The 18,428-nt window shown below is 33.1% G+C and overlaps 3 protein-coding genes across 6 annotated transcripts; 1 reads left to right on the forward strand and 2 right to left on the reverse strand.

Moving 5' to 3' along the window:
* The first annotated feature begins 3,095 nt into the window (after positions 1–3,095).
* Positions 3,096–6,603, forward strand: LOC112708121 (protein BASIC PENTACYSTEINE4). Of its 4 annotated transcripts, XM_072201781.1 has the most exons (4): positions 3,221–3,259; positions 4,283–4,354; positions 5,207–5,357; positions 5,447–6,603. In XM_072201781.1, the coding sequence occupies exons 3-4, from the start codon at positions 5,286–5,288 to the stop codon at positions 6,320–6,322; spliced, it is 948 nt and encodes a 315-aa protein (XP_072057882.1). In that variant the 5' UTR covers positions 3,221–3,259; positions 4,283–4,354; positions 5,207–5,285; the 3' UTR covers positions 6,323–6,603. The 4 variants fall into 4 exon arrangements, with proteins under 4 accessions (XP_025616048.1, XP_072057882.1, XP_072057881.1 ...); XM_025760263.3 differs by lacking the exon at positions 4,283–4,354 and having other exon boundaries at positions 3,096–3,259; XM_072201780.1 differs by lacking the exon at positions 3,221–3,259 and having other exon boundaries at positions 3,268–4,716.
* A 654-nt stretch (positions 6,604–7,257) lies between these two features.
* Positions 7,258–11,686, reverse strand: LOC112708115 (uncharacterized). The gene is made up of 6 exons (XM_025760255.3): positions 11,145–11,686; positions 9,367–10,725; positions 9,010–9,264; positions 8,613–8,693; positions 7,921–8,292; positions 7,258–7,497 (listed from the first exon to the last, which is right to left on the reverse strand). The coding sequence occupies exons 2-6, from the start codon at positions 10,483–10,485 to the stop codon at positions 7,441–7,443; spliced, it is 1,884 nt and encodes a 627-aa protein (XP_025616040.1). The 5' UTR covers positions 10,486–10,725; positions 11,145–11,686; the 3' UTR covers positions 7,258–7,440.
* Positions 11,687–13,740: 2,054 nt separating this feature from the next.
* Positions 13,741–18,223, reverse strand: LOC112708118 (probable serine/threonine-protein kinase At1g54610). The gene is made up of 7 exons (XM_025760258.3): positions 17,579–18,223; positions 17,163–17,447; positions 15,915–16,232; positions 15,362–15,589; positions 15,190–15,290; positions 14,995–15,109; positions 13,741–14,355 (listed from the first exon to the last, which is right to left on the reverse strand). The coding sequence occupies exons 1-7, from the start codon at positions 17,894–17,896 to the stop codon at positions 14,044–14,046; spliced, it is 1,677 nt and encodes a 558-aa protein (XP_025616043.1). The 5' UTR covers positions 17,897–18,223; the 3' UTR covers positions 13,741–14,043.
* Positions 18,224–18,428: the final 205 nt, after the last annotated feature.

An 18,428-nucleotide genomic window follows, 5' to 3' on the forward strand; every position in this document is an offset into this window, starting at 1 on the left:
ATATATATATATATGGTTGCTTTTCCATGCAATTTAATTTAGGGTTTTATTTTGAAAATAAATGAATGGAAAGTCAACTGGATGGGGAAATGCAAGCAAGAGAAGTGAATCATGTTGAGATGATGAACCAACTTGCAATGAATGAACATGTTCGTTTTGACATTCTCTAATCTCTACCCTTCTCCTTGCATGCAATAAATCATGTATAAAATTAATATATAATATCTAAAAAAACCAAAGTTTTGAAATAAGTAAAAAATTTTTTTGGCACCATTGAGAAATTTAGATAATATAAATGAAGTTTTAAATTTAAATTTAAAAAAAAAAAAACAAAAACAAGTTGATGAGTCGTGGAATATATCTTGTGATAATATGTTATGAAACATATAATAATGCCTTGAGTTAGAACTTTGATGTTCACATCAATGAGACTCTCTTTATTCCATACATTATTGATTATATTAATTTTTAATAAAATAAATTAACTAAAAAAGACCAAAAAAAAGAAGTCAATCAATATAGTGGAGTTGACTAAAAATATAATTGTGGTCACTCACAAGCATTTTTCAACTGTTGGGATTGCAAAAGCATCACCTTCAAGAGCTTGCATTATTCCAATTAAGCTTCACTCTTAAGAAACTATACAAACATGGATCAAATCAAACTACTCTTCACCTACATTTTCACTTTGGATATTGTGATTTCTAGACATCTCACTCGTAAATAAAGAATTAATTATTTTCTATGATTTATTTAGATAAATTTAATTATATTATTATAATTAACACTAATTATTTATTTAATCTGAGTTTTAAAAACTTAATTATTCTATTATAATAAAACTTTTTTTGTAAATTACAATAGTTTTTTAAAAAATCTTAATTTATAATTTTTAACTTTTTTTTTTAAACCATTCAATTTATTATTCAGTTCTAATTAAAAAGAAAATTAAAAAAAATCTAAAAATAATATGTCTGTGTCAAAGAACTTGAACGATCCACATCTCTTGCTTTATTTTTTTATGACACAACATATATATGTCAAAGGTAAATAGTACCAATACCATGGCCGTAATAATATGCTAGAACTACTTCAATATGATTTTTTGTGCCAAATTAAACAAAAGAATAATACAAAAAATTCAAATTTTCTTAACGATTAATGATGAGCATGCATACACAACAACAACACGCCACTCCTATACCTGAGGGGTGAAATTGAAGAACCAGTAAAATCAATGTGTGATTTAATTTATGTTTATTATTTTCATCTTTTGATTTTTCTTTTCTAGAACTGGTTAATAAACTGAGTGATTTAACAAAAGGTCAAAAATTGAAAATTGGGACTTATTTAAAAAATTTTATAATTTATAAAAATAATTTTACTATAATTATGTAATTTGATTTTTAAAACTCAAGTTAAAGAGATATGTTTAGTGTTAATCAGAATGACACAATTGAATTTCTCTAATAACCATTTAATATGTCATAAAAAATAACTAATCCTTTATTTATATATATATTGACAGACAGATATAATAAGAAACAATATTTGTTTTATTTACTGAGCTAATGTGTTTAAATCTTAACTATTAATTAGCTTATCCGATCCATTCAAAATTAGTGAAGTCACATAAGTCTTAAACTTATTATGAAAAATTATTTATTTTTTCTCACATAATTAGTTAGATACTTTGTGCAAAATATTTTTCGTGATGTTATCTGTCATGTCTAATTTTTACACTACATGATATAAATATAAAAAATAGAATCTACACTTTTTTTTTCTTTCATTTTTTAGACAAATTAAACACTAATTTTTTACGCACCATAAAATTCTCCATATTTTCATATTAACCATGCATGTGAAAAACTTTCTTTGTCAGAAAACCTCTATTATTCCTTTTAATCAGACTTCAGTCAATGCAACTGGATTAGACTAGTTTAATTGAATTCCTGATAATACTATACCCGACTAATTATACAGGATAATCTGTTTTTAATTTTTTATATAAATATATATTTGTAAAGTTTGTACAAAATTCAAGTTATTTTTTAGCAAACAAACTTAAAGAAACATAATTTTATGAGAAAATTTGAAAAAAATACTGAATTAATAAATTTAACTCATTTTCACCATCCTAAACAATTGTATTACAAGTGCCTAGGAAGAGATGTATGCATATTCTTGTAGGGACAAGTGTCCCCACTAGTAATTTTAACATTTATAAAAAAGTATATATATATATATATATATATATATATATATATATATATATATATATATATATATATATATATATATATATATATATATATATGTGCGTGTGTGTGTGTCTTCTCTTAAAATTGTAGTTGTATGTCCGCATATTAAAATAAAAATGATCTTATTAAATATTTTATAAAAAATATGTTATTAAAAGAATTTAGTTATGTTATATCCTAAAGACATATTTTAAAAGTAGAATAATAAAATATTTTAAATTTTTTATGAATTTAATACATTAAAAAAAATAAAATTTATCTTTTTAATTATTTTAATAAAATATTTTTTATAATATTTTTAAAATATGTTTTTAGGATACATATTAGTAAAATTTTATATATTAAATAAATTTAATAAAAAAACATCATGATACTATTCAGTTAATGATTTATTTTGTTGAATTTTATATTTTTTAAATTTTTTATTCAACTTTAATATTTATATTACTAGTAAATTATAAATGTTTTTTGACAATTAATTCTCAAACATAAATTGAATAAAAATTAATTAAAAATTAATTAAAATAATAAAATATATTGTATTTTTATTTATGTATCTAACTTCTTTGTTGTTATTATTATTATTATTATTTAAAATCAAACTTGGTCTTTCTTTTATTAAATAAAAGAATAATTATTAGATAATTTATAAAATATATAACAAAAATATAAGAGATTTGGCACATTTTTTTTTGTCTAAAATATCATTCATCACATATAATTCATAAAAAATGTGTTTCGCTATTTTAAAAACTCAAAGAAAATAAAGAATGAAAAAAATATCTTTAATAAAAAAAAAAGAAAAGAAGAAGAAGTAGAAAGACAGAAAGCGGTTTGAGAGTTGAGAAGAGAGTAGAGTTGAAACGACAATGTATTTGGGCGAGAAAGATGTCGTTGTCGTTGCGTAGGGTAACAAACATAAAACGCCAATAACACCTTTCTCTTTCTCTCACCATTCTCCGATTCACACTTCCATTACCTCTCTACCTGTGACTGTGAGTCTCTCTCTCTCTTCTCTCTCTCCCTATCGCTAAATGCATTTCTCCATTTTTCTTCTTCTCTTTTTCCGTAATTTATAAACCCTTCTCACCTTTCTAGGTCTAATTTTTCTGTTTAATATTTTCCCCCTTTTTTTACATTTTAATTTTTACTTGCTACTTTGGTCTCGTTATTGTTACTTGTTTTGCTACTTACAATGTCACATTCGTTCTGAATCCAAACGAATCAACTTCAAAATTTCACTCTTTCATGGTTTCTTTTACCTTGCACTTGAATTCAGTTCCCACTTCCCACATTGCAAAATTGAACAATTGGGAACAACAATTTTTGGAGTAAAAAAAAAGGGAAGAATTTAATGTGGTAGTGGTTGTTATACTGGTGTTAATTTAAGTGTGCCATTTCACTGTTTCAGCTGGAAGAGGGTTTAATACACTACTACTTTGATGCTATCATGTTGAGATAGCATATTAGATTTCCGTGTTTGTATGATTAAAGAAGAGCAAAAAAGTTGGAACTTTTAGGATCCAGATTTCATTGAGTTTTACTTTCATAGTTTTGTTATGTGAACACAGTGATGAAAGATTATTACTTTGTTGCAGAGCTAAAGCATAGATAGATAGCTTCCTCAAATCTTCATCAGCATTTGTTTTTAGTTGCTTTGGAGTCTTAGGTACACTTTGATTAGAGAGTTAAAGTTCTCTGTTTATGGAGGAAGTGGAGATTAATGCATGAATGAAATATGAAAGAGAATCTATAAAATCTGAACTGTAGAAAAGTATAGCATGTAGTCAATGCTTTGAAGTGTTCTCTAATTTGTGTATAGAAGTTTTGTTTAGAACTTTGCATTTCTGTTCTTGCCATGACAGGGCTACATCATACTGTATGGATGTGATTGACAAAGTTTTTGGTTGTTGAACACTAATAATTTACACTTTTACTTTTCGTTATTTCCATTAGTTAGCTGCTCTCGCTTGTTTAATATGCAATTTACATATCAAAGGATATCTCCCCTCTTGCAGCTTCTATTGAAAAGGGGAAGTTACTTTCTCACTTAGGGTAGTTATAGCAGCATTGATGAAATGTCATATAAGGTTGTCTTCCTTGCCTTTAGATTGACTTTAGTTACACTGTTACTAATTCCTTCTTATTTCCTATTCAAATTTTCTTGCTCCTCTTTATCTGGTTTCATCCTTGCTGTATTGTGTTTTTTTTTATATACTTTACTTTCATTTGGTCTGGTGCTCCTTTGCTCCAATTCTTACAAAGATTTAGTTGTTGTTAGTTGCAGCTTTTGCACTCACTGGTTCTTGGATTATGAATCCACTGTTGTTCTGGTGTTGGTTATGGCTCTAATACTGAATAGCATGCAATTCCCAGATTGTTTGTCAGTTTTATTATCCTTTCCAATAGATGGGTCAAAGCATTTCACACAATGCAGCAATTGTTTTGCACTGTAAGAAACATGTTTTAAATTCGGGGGAACCTCTGCGATTGCAATACTATCATGTTCTTCCATTGGTGTCCCATGTAAAATCATGTATCTAAGATGCCTTATTGTTGGTCATGAAACAATCTGATGCTTGGGTTTTATATCAAATGCACCCAATCATCCTTTGAAGTTACTTGTGTCAAATCACTGGTGGTGCCCTTGTTTCTGCTTCCGTCGGGATTATAGTATGATAAATAATAGGGTTGGCCTTGTTCAATATTGGTCATATCACTTTTAATGAATTGTATTTGAGTGATGTTTGGAGTTATTTCATTCTGTTTCAAGACAAGGAATTTGTTCTAGTTGTACAGGTTTGCCAATAGGTTCCACTTGTTTGTACTATCAAAAGATCCTCTCATTGGATATGTTGAGCTTCTTTCTTTCTTTCTTGCGTATGTATGTGTGCAGGTGTTGCTGTTGGCATTCTCATTTATTTACAAAATGTGTTTTTCAGTTGGGAATTGTTGATCTAAATCTGGAAACTGCACTGCTTGATATCAACTTCTGCACATGTGGCTCAATCCTCTGCATGCATGATGGATGATGGCCAAAAACACGGAAACAGTAGGCATACAATAGACTACTACAGAGGAGCAAATTCCCCGGTAAACAATGCATATATGTAGAATGCGTTGTTGTTTCTATCTTTCTTCGCTTGATTTAATTGATTAGATTTTTTATTTGAAATGGGCAGTGGAGTATGGCTTCGCAGCATCAAGTAACGGAACCAAATGCACTAGTTATGAATAAGAAAATTAGGTCCATTATGGCCGAAAGGCGTGCAATTCTAGAATTGGAAGCTGCTATATCTGAAAAGAATGAAGCCTTGGCTGCTAGAGATGAGGCCCTTCGTCAGAGGGATGAAGCAATTGCTCAGAGGGATAATGCCATAAGGGAACGCGATAATGCCCTTGCTGCACTTCAAAATCGGGAAGATGCTATCAACTTCTCATTGGGCAATGGAGTTCAACGCGGTTCAAAACGAATGCACCATCCTGCTAACTATCTAGATAACATGACAGATGCCACATACAACACAAAGGATGTGCGGATCACTGATGCCTTCCCGGTGACAATCATACCTTCTGATGCTATCAAATCACATCAGGCTAAGAAAACTAAGGAGAACAAGACAATCTCTCCTAAGGCATCAAAGACTCCTAGTAAAGGAAAGAAAATGGGTGAGGATTTAAATCAAAGGGCATCTTCGGAAGGGACGAAGTTCAAATCAGAATGGGATAGGCAAGATGTTGGCTTGAATTTGGTTACCTTCGATGAAACTTACATGCCCGTCCCGGTTTGCACATGCACGGGAGTACCACGGCAGTGCTACAAATGGGGTAATGGTGGATGGCAGTCATCTTGTTGTACCACCACTTTGTCAGTATATCCGCTACCGCAGCTTCCTAACAAGCGCCATGCACGCATCGGAGGGAGAAAGATGAGCGGCAGTGTCTTCACACGATTACTAAGTAGGTTTGCAGCACAAGGACATGATTTATCTGTACCATTGGATCTTAAGGACTACTGGGCCAGACATGGAACAAATCGCTACATTACTATCAAGTAGCTAGCGAACATTCATTAGGAATGTGTCCCAATTTGGCCTCTCATTAAAAATATCCCTTGATAAGAAGCATTATATGCTTGAATTTTGTGAAAGAAGGGATATTTTGTCTCCTAAAATTTTGTTCCATAGCCTTCTATCCTTTCAGATGGGATAGCTGTAAAGTACTGTCTATGTAGATGTGGATTTTTAGGTGATCAAGACCAAGGGGGGGGTTACTTTTCTAACCTGTTTATGAGACCCCTTTTCTATGAAATGGTGCTGGGAAAGTCTACCTTAAGACACTTTTGGCCTTTTAAATATTTATTGGCACTTTTATGTCATTGCTTATATTTTGCAATTATCATAATCTCTTGAGATTGGAAAAGATTTTACAATAATTTTAATGTATTATTTCTTACTACTAACAGGACCACCGTTCAATGGAAAACTACCAAATTTGTAGAGCAATAAACATTAACACTTTTCTAGTCATACATTCTCATAATGGAATGAACTTAGAATCATGGAATCGATTCAATTCTCAGTTAGTAAGATAATAGGAGTAAGATGTTGAACTAAGAAATAGATTTTAGAAACTAAAAAAGGATATCCAAGCAATTTCAATAATCAAAATTCATCGATATTGCTAAATAAAATTAAATAAATCATTTGAAACTATATTCTTAATTCTCTTTCCAAAATTTCCCATGTATTCACTTTCTAAGCCACGTGGTCCTGTAACTGATAAACCATTTATTGGAACTTCAAGAATCATTGACTACTAATACTATTGTTTGTTTTATTATATGTAGCCTCAAATTCACGTCTTAGAGATAGAATAAAATATAACAATCATAAGTCAAATGAGTTAGTTTTGCATTAAGACCCCAAAAAAAAAAATATTAGATGTCCCTAGTTACACTTTACAAGGAATAATGCGTCTGCATCGGACTAAATTAGTCAAACCGATATTTATTTTGAAATTGAGAGAATGAAGTATGGGTAGTAACTAGAAATAATTTACATTTTCCCAAGTTAAATGAGGGCAATTGGCCCCAATAATCAAAGAACAAATGAATTGAAAATGTACAATATTTACAACTATATACACAATAAACATAGAGAGATAAACTGCCACTTCAGCTACTGATGTCAAAGTACTTGGGATTAGAAGGGAAATGATACTCCACATGCAACTGCAACATTTTTTGAACCATCATAACATTTTCATGATTACCAAAGAATGATTTACACATGCCATGAAAACATGGATATACAAATTTTGCATGAAAAAGCTATGTTATTAATATATAAGAGTTAGAACTTAGAAATGCCAGGACATTTGGTGATCACAATTCAAATAAGTATGAATTTCAGTAATTCTATTGACTTATATGAACTGCTATCACCAAATATTGATGGTGTGTCTAATTCACCATATAACAAAAGTATTGCATTAATGTTATTAAGCTTTTTGAGTTAACTTGTAAATCAAGTAAACTCAAATCGAGTTTCCGAGTTGAGTTTTACACTTCAAGTTTACTGAAAAACTCTGTAAACTCCCAATTTTGATAACCACAATTAATCCCATGCATGAATGCAGTAATTAATCTTAATACCTTGCCCTCATCAGAATCCGAATGGCGCTGAGGAAACACTACTCGCATATCGTCGTACAAGTAGAAACGCCTTTCGGTGTATTCGCTATCAACAATGTTTCTCACTTCTGCAGAGAGCGAGTCAGATTTGCACTTATGAATTGACCTAGAACGTTTCTTCAGGAAGGGGCATAAGAAGCGGAGGTGGAGAGCATAAAGCAAAATGCCGGTGTTAACTGAGTTCTCATTCGCCTTCGAAGAACAACGTAGAAATTTGTCTCCATTTCCAAGGCATGTGCTTGAACTGAACTTAACTCCATTGCAAGCATCTGTTTCACTTTCGTTCCCAGTGATAGACATCGACGTTAAAGTAATCTTTTGCCGCAAGAACGTCTAGGTATGAATACAAGCAAAGAACATTAATACTGGAAATAATTCAGATCTTAAAACATACATATTTGAAGGGAAATCAAGAACAAGATGCATATAGTTTATCATTTTCATCTCTGTTTTCATTATAGTTAGGTTCCATGTTCTTGAAAACTTATATAACACTATATGAATTGGATTCCTTTCATTAATTTTTTAATGTAGCCTTCAATGTTTTAATCAAACATCAAATCAAGCAAGAGAGATGAATTATATGACATGCAATTGGATGGCTTCATAGGAACAAAAATTCGAATACGAAAAAATATTCATCCAATCTTTACCTTGGTACCAGCTGGCATGTCGCTCAAATCATAATTGCACAAGAATGTGTGAATAGGCGTCTTCTCCGGATTGCTGAGGAGCTGCAATTAGGTAGAACTATTTAGAATACAGCCAACACAGAACATAATGAGAAGCTGCCAACAAGAAAGCTGCCCGTAAAATCCATGTTAAAAACAAAGCCGCAAACTATTGAAGATGTGTAACATTTATCCAAAATTAGAGGCAACGCTAGCGCATCGGACATATTATGTTAGCTTGTTGTCTTGGTAACAGAACAAAAAACATTAGATGAATAATGGACTGTGCAAGGCATAGCTATTTTCTTTCTTATAAATTATGATTAGGAAAATGATGATCTCATCTTAACAATTTTAAAGCTCTTTGTTAGAAACTTACGATTTGAATACGTCCTTTAATAGGTATACGTATACGGCTGCTCTTTTCGGATCGTGATTCATCCATGCTAAGGGTTCTCTGGAATTTGGTAACTCTAGATTTGCATGATAACAAATTTCCTGAAAGATTGATTGATGAATAATAAAGTAAGTACTTATCCCCATCCACACTAGTTACTGCAAATGGGAGTTTTTGTGATTGAGGCGAGAAATTTCCGCCAGTAACATTAAGCACAGCAAGAAAGCCTTCAATTTTCTGCAAATAGAAGAGTAAAATAAGAGTAAGGTCACTCAAACATTTCCAAATTCATTAGGAAAATTAAGGTGGAAAGAGAGCCAATATGCGAATCGGGCCAACCTGAGTAACTTTCCCAGATAGTAGCCGACCGGATAATAGTGATTCCTCGAATGAACCGACCAGCGACCTTCTAAGTGGCAACCGATTCACTGTTCCACTGAAATTGGTAGAAGGCCGAGTCCAACACTCTTGCATATCGATGACATTTTCAGGTATAAACAAGCCAGACTTTTCAACATCCTTAATAGACCCATTGTTATCATCTAACATAGTGTCAACATCTTTGAATTCTCCGAATTTTTCATTTTCAGAAGAATTTTTACCAAGAGGGGACAAAGGAAAAGGAGGCAAAAACTTCCTTGGTGGTATAGACAATGGTGCTGTTTGAGGCCTTGTTTTAGTTTTCTGTTCAGAGTCATGAAGTGCTGCAGATGATCTAATATGCTTATTCGACCATGGCTCGTGATGTTCGCAGTGTGAATGCTCATAACTAGATAAAACTCGGTTTACACTAGAACCAACACAGGATGAATTCTTTAATTCCTGATAACAAGAGGCAGACCATATCATTGACTGAACATCGGTGTAGTTTCCGACATGAAACTTCTTATGCTCTTGGAACATAAGAGCACTACAACTATTGTGGTCAATATTCGAACTACCTTGACAAATACCTCCAACAATGTCCAGGGATTCACCTTTGCAATGATCTGCAAGAAGCAAGCCATTCAAAGGGGACAATAATTGCTTTCTGACTGTCGACTCGGATGGTTCAGCCGCGCCATTGTTAACATTAAACACCGCAGATGAATATGCATTTCCACCAAAATCATTAACATGAGGAGTTAATGTCATTATTTGGAAACCTACAGTCCTAGAAGCCGGTGTCTGCATTATTTGACCAGCATTGACAATAGGGTTAATCTTCAATTTAGGAATGTTCGATTTCCCATCTTTACACATACTCGAAATATGAGATTCTTTTGACAACTCTACAACACTTTTTCTGTCCGGATTAGGCATATCAATCTGCAATCGGTTATTCATGTCTTCGCCAGCCAACATGTTCAACTCATAGTTGCTTATGCTGGCGATCCTAGGCGCAGTTTGCACGAATGTGCCTAGCGATGCTGCCACCTCCTCGGCAATGCAGCCTGAAGACACTTGCGGCAACCCCATATCTCTATACAATTCTTTCGAATTATCAAACAGGAATTTCTTTCTCTGTGTCAATATCTTTCAACATCATCACCGCCTTTCAAGTGCACTAATAAAATCAGCATTCGTTAATTCAAGTTTCAAATGTACTCCAAAAACCTCGTAGCACAGCTCTAAGTAACTCAATTCCACTCAAATGAAATGAAAGCATGTGTTATTGATTGGATTTCACAGCAACTTCATATACAGCATTATCACACTCTGCAGAAATAACAAATAATCTATCAATAAATGATAACTTCCTGCTCAAAATCGATATATTAGCACAACAATACTTCAATTATAAAAAAAAATTGCAAAATTCAATAGTTACTACTTAGTTCTGAGCTTATCATGTTCATATTTCTCACTCATTTTCCACAAGTACTGAATTGCTCAAGTTGAATAACATAAATTGATCTCTAGGTAGAACCAGAATGAACAGGAATTCAGAACACCCTTTTCACAACCTAAATAAAAATAAAACATGAAAACATGGTGTTGTTATTGATTCTCTCTTAAAACCCCACAACAAAACCATTATCTAAACCCCCCCCCCTTTTTTTTCCAATTCCAATGGTTTCTCCAATCTAATAATCCATACTCAAAAGGATCCTGGTATACAATGAAAAAACACGCACCAGACATGTGATGATTCAAAGAACATCGGACAGAAACAAATCCCAAATGATCATGAAATGTTGAATAAAAAAAATCTCGTCTTGCTTGCAAATTCAGCATCAGAACCAATCAAAGTTTCAAACTTTGCAAACCCCACAAGACAAAGAACTAGTATCAGTGCTTAAAATTGTATCATCATCATCATAGAGGAATTCTCTTCATTTTCTTCTTTCTTTCTTTCTTCTTGTTCTACTTTGTGGCCCCTTGGAAATGGAATTGGAATTGAAAGTGTGAGGTAAAAACGGGGTTATGGTTATGGCTATGGTGGTGGTGAAATGGATGTGCATTGATGGATAAATCATGATTTCCAAAATTCAATAATTAGGGTCAAAAAAGAAAAGAAGGGGTTGGGGGTGTTCCTAATTCCTATAAGGGAACAAGATTGTGGGGCATGGCTTAGCCAAAATTTTCTGGCTCTCTGTCTTTGGAAGTTGCAACCAAAAACCGAAAGCCACTACTTGCATTACGGATACCACAAAAAACTGAAATACACAAACCCTCTTTTCTATTTTTTTTTCTTTTTCTTTTTAAGCTAACGTGTGATTTTTAATGTTTTAATTCATGTTAAAGGATTTAATTTTGATATATTGATGGCGTAAAATATTTTACACTGTTGTGTAATTATAATTATTTTTTTGAATGATCATTTATGCAATTAATGTAAAAGGTAGTCACACAAAAAATGTATAAAAAGTAAAAATTCGGATACAGTTGACTTCATGTAAAGTTAATAGTTGAAAGCCGTTAGATGAAAATTTAGTCAAATAAGTTAAATCATTTAATGGAATAAATTAATTATAGTTGATAAATAAAATATCAAGGAAAAGTATAGGGTACCAACATATCATCTGCCAACTTCTGTCAATTCTTATTTATATTTGTGTTTCATGGAAGTGTATTCATAGATGTGTCTAATAATTAATATATTTTAAATACATATATAAAGAGACACATCCAGAAAATATATCTATAAAGACACTTCTATTAAACACAGTTATAAAAAATATATTTTTATTAGACACATCCACGAACACACTTTCATAAAACACAATTATAAATAAGAGTTGGCAGAAGTTGGCAGATATGCTGTTGGTAACGTAGCGGAGCCGAAATATCAAAATATTATTATAATTTATTTAAAAATTATACTTTATTTATATTGTTGGAATAAATTAATTTCAATAACCCAGATCATCCATATTGAATCACAAAAAATATATCATAATGCGGAAACGTACCTTTATTCATAAGAGTCAGAAATTGATGGAAGAATTTGGATCTGGTGGTTTTTTCGATTTTCCTCAACCAAAGCCTTCTGTCTTCCTAAGCGGCTAAACTGTGATTCTTTTGATGGGGAAAGAGCAACAAAGACGGCTTGGGTGTATTAGGGACCGAAACCTGAAGGCCTATTTATATTTAAGCATAACACCCATTAAACCTAAAGCCCATTTAACATTTATAACAATAAATAAGATCACCATTATATAAGTCATTTAATTTAAAATAACATAATTTATAATTATAATTAATATATATATTCCCCACAAATAAATCAAAAAATTTAAAATAATTTCCTAACATATATATGTATAATAAAAATTTGAAATTAATGTATTTATCTATCCTATATTGTGTCGTATTTTATGTTCGTGTAAAACTGTAAATATTCGTGGTTAGTAGCTTCCATGAGAGGTCTCTGTCATTCCAAACCCATAATGCATATCCACAAATCTTGTATTTAATTTATCGGACCACCCCAATTACCATTTGAACCAACTTTCTTCATGGGAAGGTAATTGGTAGGTGTTGATTTTCTCAACTGAGTTCTCACAGTTAATTGAATATTTTGTGGGATTTATTCTAAGACTTACATTATTAATCAATGATAAAAATATATATAAGTTAGTTGAGGCAAAAGTTATTCGATATCCATCTCTATTGTCATCCCTAGCCATGTCCCTCAAAAATTGAGAAATCATTTCATGCTTTTGGAGTGTCATCTAAACTTGTACTGCTTCTGCTCATACAGTGTCATACTATTAGCTTAGGTTTGATGATGTTGACCTATCATTAAGTTACACATTTATATTTCTTTTGTAATAATGATTTTAGTTATTGGTGGATTATTTATTCTATTAACTTATGAGTGTAACTTAATAAAATGTTAATATTATAGAATGCAATAATATCTAACAAAATAGATGTATACGAATAGGGAATTTTCTTCTAGGTTACATAACCAAACTTTTTGCCAGAATATTGTATTTCAGACCCTTTTTTGACATTTATAAACAAATAAACTATTGTACCTTGGCAGGGCTTCTTAGGTACTATTTCTGTAATGTAATCTTGGGCTTCCAGCCCTGTCTAGTGTACCAAAAAAAAAAGGAAAAGAAAACGAAAAATATTTACTTTCAACCATTGAAGGCATTTGCTACTTTCTTCTAATAGTTACTAACGAGCCTATGAATATACACCCTTATGTTTGTTTAATGTGTAGAACTTTTAAACATGACAGCACCATTTTTTTTTTCCCTTTAGGGCTGAATTGAAGACTAATACCAAAGATCATAATGATTGAAGAATAGTTGCTCCCAGAAACTATACAGAAGTGGATTCAATCATCTGAAGATATACAAAAAGTAAAGAACCCCGTTGCAGATTATACAACAAAGACTTTATGCCAAATGAAATACAAAAAAATAGGATCAACAACAAAAGAAAAACAATTAATAACAATAACTTGAAAAACCACTGCATCATGAAAAAAATATATATATTAAATTAATCAAGGCCTCAAACGTTGCTTGCTTTAACTCATTCCAGGATGCCACCAAAATCAAAATGAAACTGGTTTGTTTATTTGCTCCTAAATAATAAATCCATTGAAAGACCAACTGTTGATGGTTTGAATGGACGCATGAATTTCCATGATGAGGCAGTGTTTGAGTCTTCTTTTCTGGTTTTCCTACCTCTATGAGTTCCATCATGATGAGATTGTTTAGAATCAAATGTCTCTGAGCCAAAGGAAGTAGTGTCAGTGGCACCAAATGAAACAGGCCCTTTTTGTGAAGATGCATCTTGTGGATATCCAACAGCTCCATCTTGATGAGGGGGTGGAAATTTCTCACTCTTGCTCTTTGCATTTGTGTGGTTCACTACTCTCCACCTCTGAAAAATTCAGTGTGAAATGAGAATACAGTAATACACACACATGTATTGTCTCTAATGATGCAGAAGAGGACATGGATGAAAAAAACTAAAATAAAATGAAAAAGAACTCAATTTACTATATTAGTATCATCAGACCAAACAAAAGTTCACACGAAGTTCTATGACTTGATAGAACAAAAAAGAAAGGAATCACGAAATAAAATATGTTTTGAATGTCAGGGTAGACAAGATTAGAGAATCCAAAGTAAAAAATTGACGGAGAATCTAACTGCCAAGTCCCAGACAGCATTATTATACATTTTGTCAGATCATAAAAATGGTGGGGTTTAATAAATAAATCTACGGCAGTTTGAGTATGCCTAGTAAATAATGGATGGAGCCCGAGAATATACGGTAAAACTGTATATTCATATGCTTATCACAAAGATTGACTGATTGAGTCATGCATATGTAAGTATGAACTAATTCAAGGTGAAACTGCAAATGGCTCAATGAATCAGTTATAGTTTATATGATGGTATCTAGTATCTATTACTTGGATAACTATAGCAATTCTGGAGATAATACATGCAGTAAAACCTGACTTCTGGAAGGAACGCATTTATTTGTAAAAGAAAAAGAAAATGAATGACATACATCTAAGTTTGTTTGGATCTCTGCATTAGCTTCAGGGGCCGGAATAGCTCGACCACGCTCACGTGCTCTGACTCTTTTGGCACCATCATTAGCCTTTCCATGTAGAGCTTTTTGCCTGAATGAAATCGAAGCCAAAAATGAGAAACTAGGAAAAATCAATCCAACATTTTCAATGTAGGAAAGAGAATAGGAGACCTTCTTGCTTCTTCATCTCTTAGTTTTACATCCAGTTCTTTGCTGGGAGGATACTTTGGTAAACTCGAAGGTTCACAAGCATAGGGCTCAGTTGTAAAGAACTGCAGATAGAAAACAGATGTGAAGATCCATTGCATCTTAAATGCAAGATAAATTTTCGTTGTTCACTCACTTCGCTATTTAGAGCAGCTGAGGCAGTGCCACGACCATCAGGATCTATTGCAAGAAGAGTTTCAATCAGAGGTATTGAAGATGGGGGGAAATCCTTGAAAGTTTCTGTGATGCAACGTTTATATGGCTGCTGTGGCTTAAAAATTGTAGCATTTGGCAATTTATATTTCTTCCAATATTCCTCAGATGGAGAGCCACATAACTTAAATATTTTGTGCAGTTGTTCAACCTAGCCCCAAGTAATCCAAAAGTTAGTCACATAAAACAACATCCTGAAAATATTGCAGCAGTTTAACCACAAAACAGAAACATAGAACCATCAATTTTTCCAGTTGTCTTTAACATGGTTTATTGGTTTCTGTATATTTTTCATTTTTTTGTTTTCTAATAAACTTTACCTGTTACATTATTTTGTGCCATCAAAGCTAATCAAGACTGATACTTGAAATATTTGCAAAGGGCTATGAACATTTTGTGCCATCACAACTATCAATGAACACACTAGAAACTAAGTTTAAACTATTGCTGCTTACAAACAAGACAAAGAACAATACCTCTGTCCGGCCAGGCATGATTGGCTTCCCAGCAAGCAGCTCTGCCAAGATACAACCAGCACTCCAAAGGTCAACACCAACACCATAAAATGTGGCTCCAAGAAGCAGCTCAGGGGGACGATACCAGAGAGTTACAACTCGGCTCGTCAAGACCTGCTTCTGCTTAGGGTCAAAGAAAGTTGCCAATCCAAAATCTGCAATTTTAAGGATTCCTTCGTTGTCAATAAGCAGATTGGAACCCTTAATATCACGGTGCAATACACCTCGGCTGTGGCAATGCTCAAGGCCTGAGAGCAATTGCTTCATAAAGCATTTGACCTGTCACAAAAAATATACTGAGAGACAAATCAGCCTTTCAGTCTGAGTTTTCTTTTAACTAATTTAATATGAATTACTATTCATTCCCTGTCATTTTATTGATAATTAAAATAAAATCACAGCTTCACAGAACTGCACACTGAGTGCAAAAAATAAATGTAATAAACCTTCTATGATTTTAAGATTTGCATTGCAACCGTAATACTCTGTTTTCCATTTACAAAAGGTAAACTAATAATAGCAATGATGATGTCTTCACAACTACTAAATATTATTTTCTATGCTTCTCGGCATTGATGCATTATTAGGTCTACTCTAAATCCAGCAAGGCAGCAATGAGTAATACTTTATGAGAGATGTGATAAAGGAAATTACTAAGAAGTAGTAAGCATCACGGTAGAAGTAATTTGAAAACATCCGAAAGCCTAGAAGGCTAATTATGCCACAAAATGTGCATGGGACCCAACACAGCCGCCTAGACAGCTCTAGGAACAAGATCAAACAAATACTACACTCCTTTTAGAAAGTCAATGTAAAGCTAATGATACAACTTTACAGTTCTAACCACAATGCAATAAAACCATGGCATACAAAATTGAAAATTTAAAAAAATAATAATCTAAAAGCCGCAACACAAGAAGATTAACAGTTGAGTATCCAATCTATCGTAGCAGCCATTAGGCCCTCATGCCTAATTTCCATTAAAACAAAAGCATAAGCAAAGCAAATTTAACAAAAGGGACATTAGCACATTACACAAGGCTATGAAACTCTGAAGTTAACTCATTAGTTTAGGTCTCCAAATCCAACCTAAGAATCTACGAGTTCAGGTACACTCTTGAGTTTGATAACCTTTATTAAAAGCTACTGAGACCTTATTTCTACGCCATGTGGACTCCAAGAATGCAAAAGTGCTAAGAGTTATGGTACCTGAGGTTCAGTGAACTTGACACCTTGACCAGCTGCAAGACCTGCAAGATCATGTTCCATATACTCAAAAACCAAGTAAAGGCTGCAAGACATTCTTGAAGTGACCAATCCCTCAAGCTTCACAACATTTGGATGATCAAGCTTCCTCAGAACAAGAATCTCTCTAGCCATGAACTTCACACTCTCAGGTTCCAAATTATCAAACCTAACTTTCTTCAAAGCCACAATCTTTCCACTCAAAAGGTCCCTTGCTTTATACACATTGCTATAAGTCCCTTGCCCAATCTGAACAAAAACATTTATTATTACTACTACTCAAAGAAGAGGGAGAAAAATAAAAGATCCATTTTTTTTTGGCAATAGAATGAAGATTGAAGAAGAATAAAAAAGAATGATGTTTTGGTTTTTGAAGAAACCTTAGCGAGTTTCTCAAAGGTGTTGGCGCGGCGAGGAGTCCAATCGCCGATTGCTTCGCCGGCGACGGCCATAAGCCACGACGGCCATCCCTGCTGAGTAACCGCGAACGGATCGAGCCTCGGCTTCCGGCGTTCCGGTGCCGGAAGGCTTACCGGAACATCGCCGCCGGAGTTCCGGCGGTTCCTCTGCTTTTCCCGAACCCTAACGGCATTATTAATATCACTATTATCGCTTGCATCGCGAGCAGAGCTTCTCTGTTTGTTCCGGTGACGGTGCTGAGCTTCGTTACCGGACGGCTTCCCGAACACGCAACCCATTCGTTAGTCGTGGCGGCGTGCGGCGACGACGACGGAAGTGGCGGAGAGCGAGAAACACATGGAATCGGAGAAAGGAGCTGCAGTTTGGAGTTCCAGTAGGTTCCGATTCGGAAATCGCCGTCGTGTACGGCGGCGCGAGCGGGTGGTTTTTAGAAAGAAGGAGAAAAAAAGGGTGGTTAAAAGGTGAGAGTAGGAGTTAAGAGTTATGAGTGCGTTAATGAAGAGAGAATGGAAGTAGCTGAGGCTATGATTCCCTGCGACGCAAGCATTATGAATTATGCACCTTATCGTAATAATAATAATAATAATAATAATAATAATAATAATAATAATGTCTGACTTCTGAGACTTAAGTTAAATGTAGTTCAGATGATAACCGGAGAAAAACTTATCGTGCACTGAGTTATTTTATTGTATTTGGGTAATCAGTCTAATTAACCTCTTCTTAAAAAAAATTAAATAATAAATATTTATATTAAAAAAATTATAAATAAATTATTTTATATTTAATTTTTTTAATTTTAAAAATATT

Source organism: Arachis hypogaea, chromosome 8, assembly GCF_003086295.3.
Source record: "Arachis hypogaea cultivar Tifrunner chromosome 8, arahy.Tifrunner.gnm2.J5K5, whole genome shotgun sequence".
Classification (NCBI taxonomy): domain Eukaryota; kingdom Viridiplantae; phylum Streptophyta; class Magnoliopsida; order Fabales; family Fabaceae; genus Arachis; species Arachis hypogaea.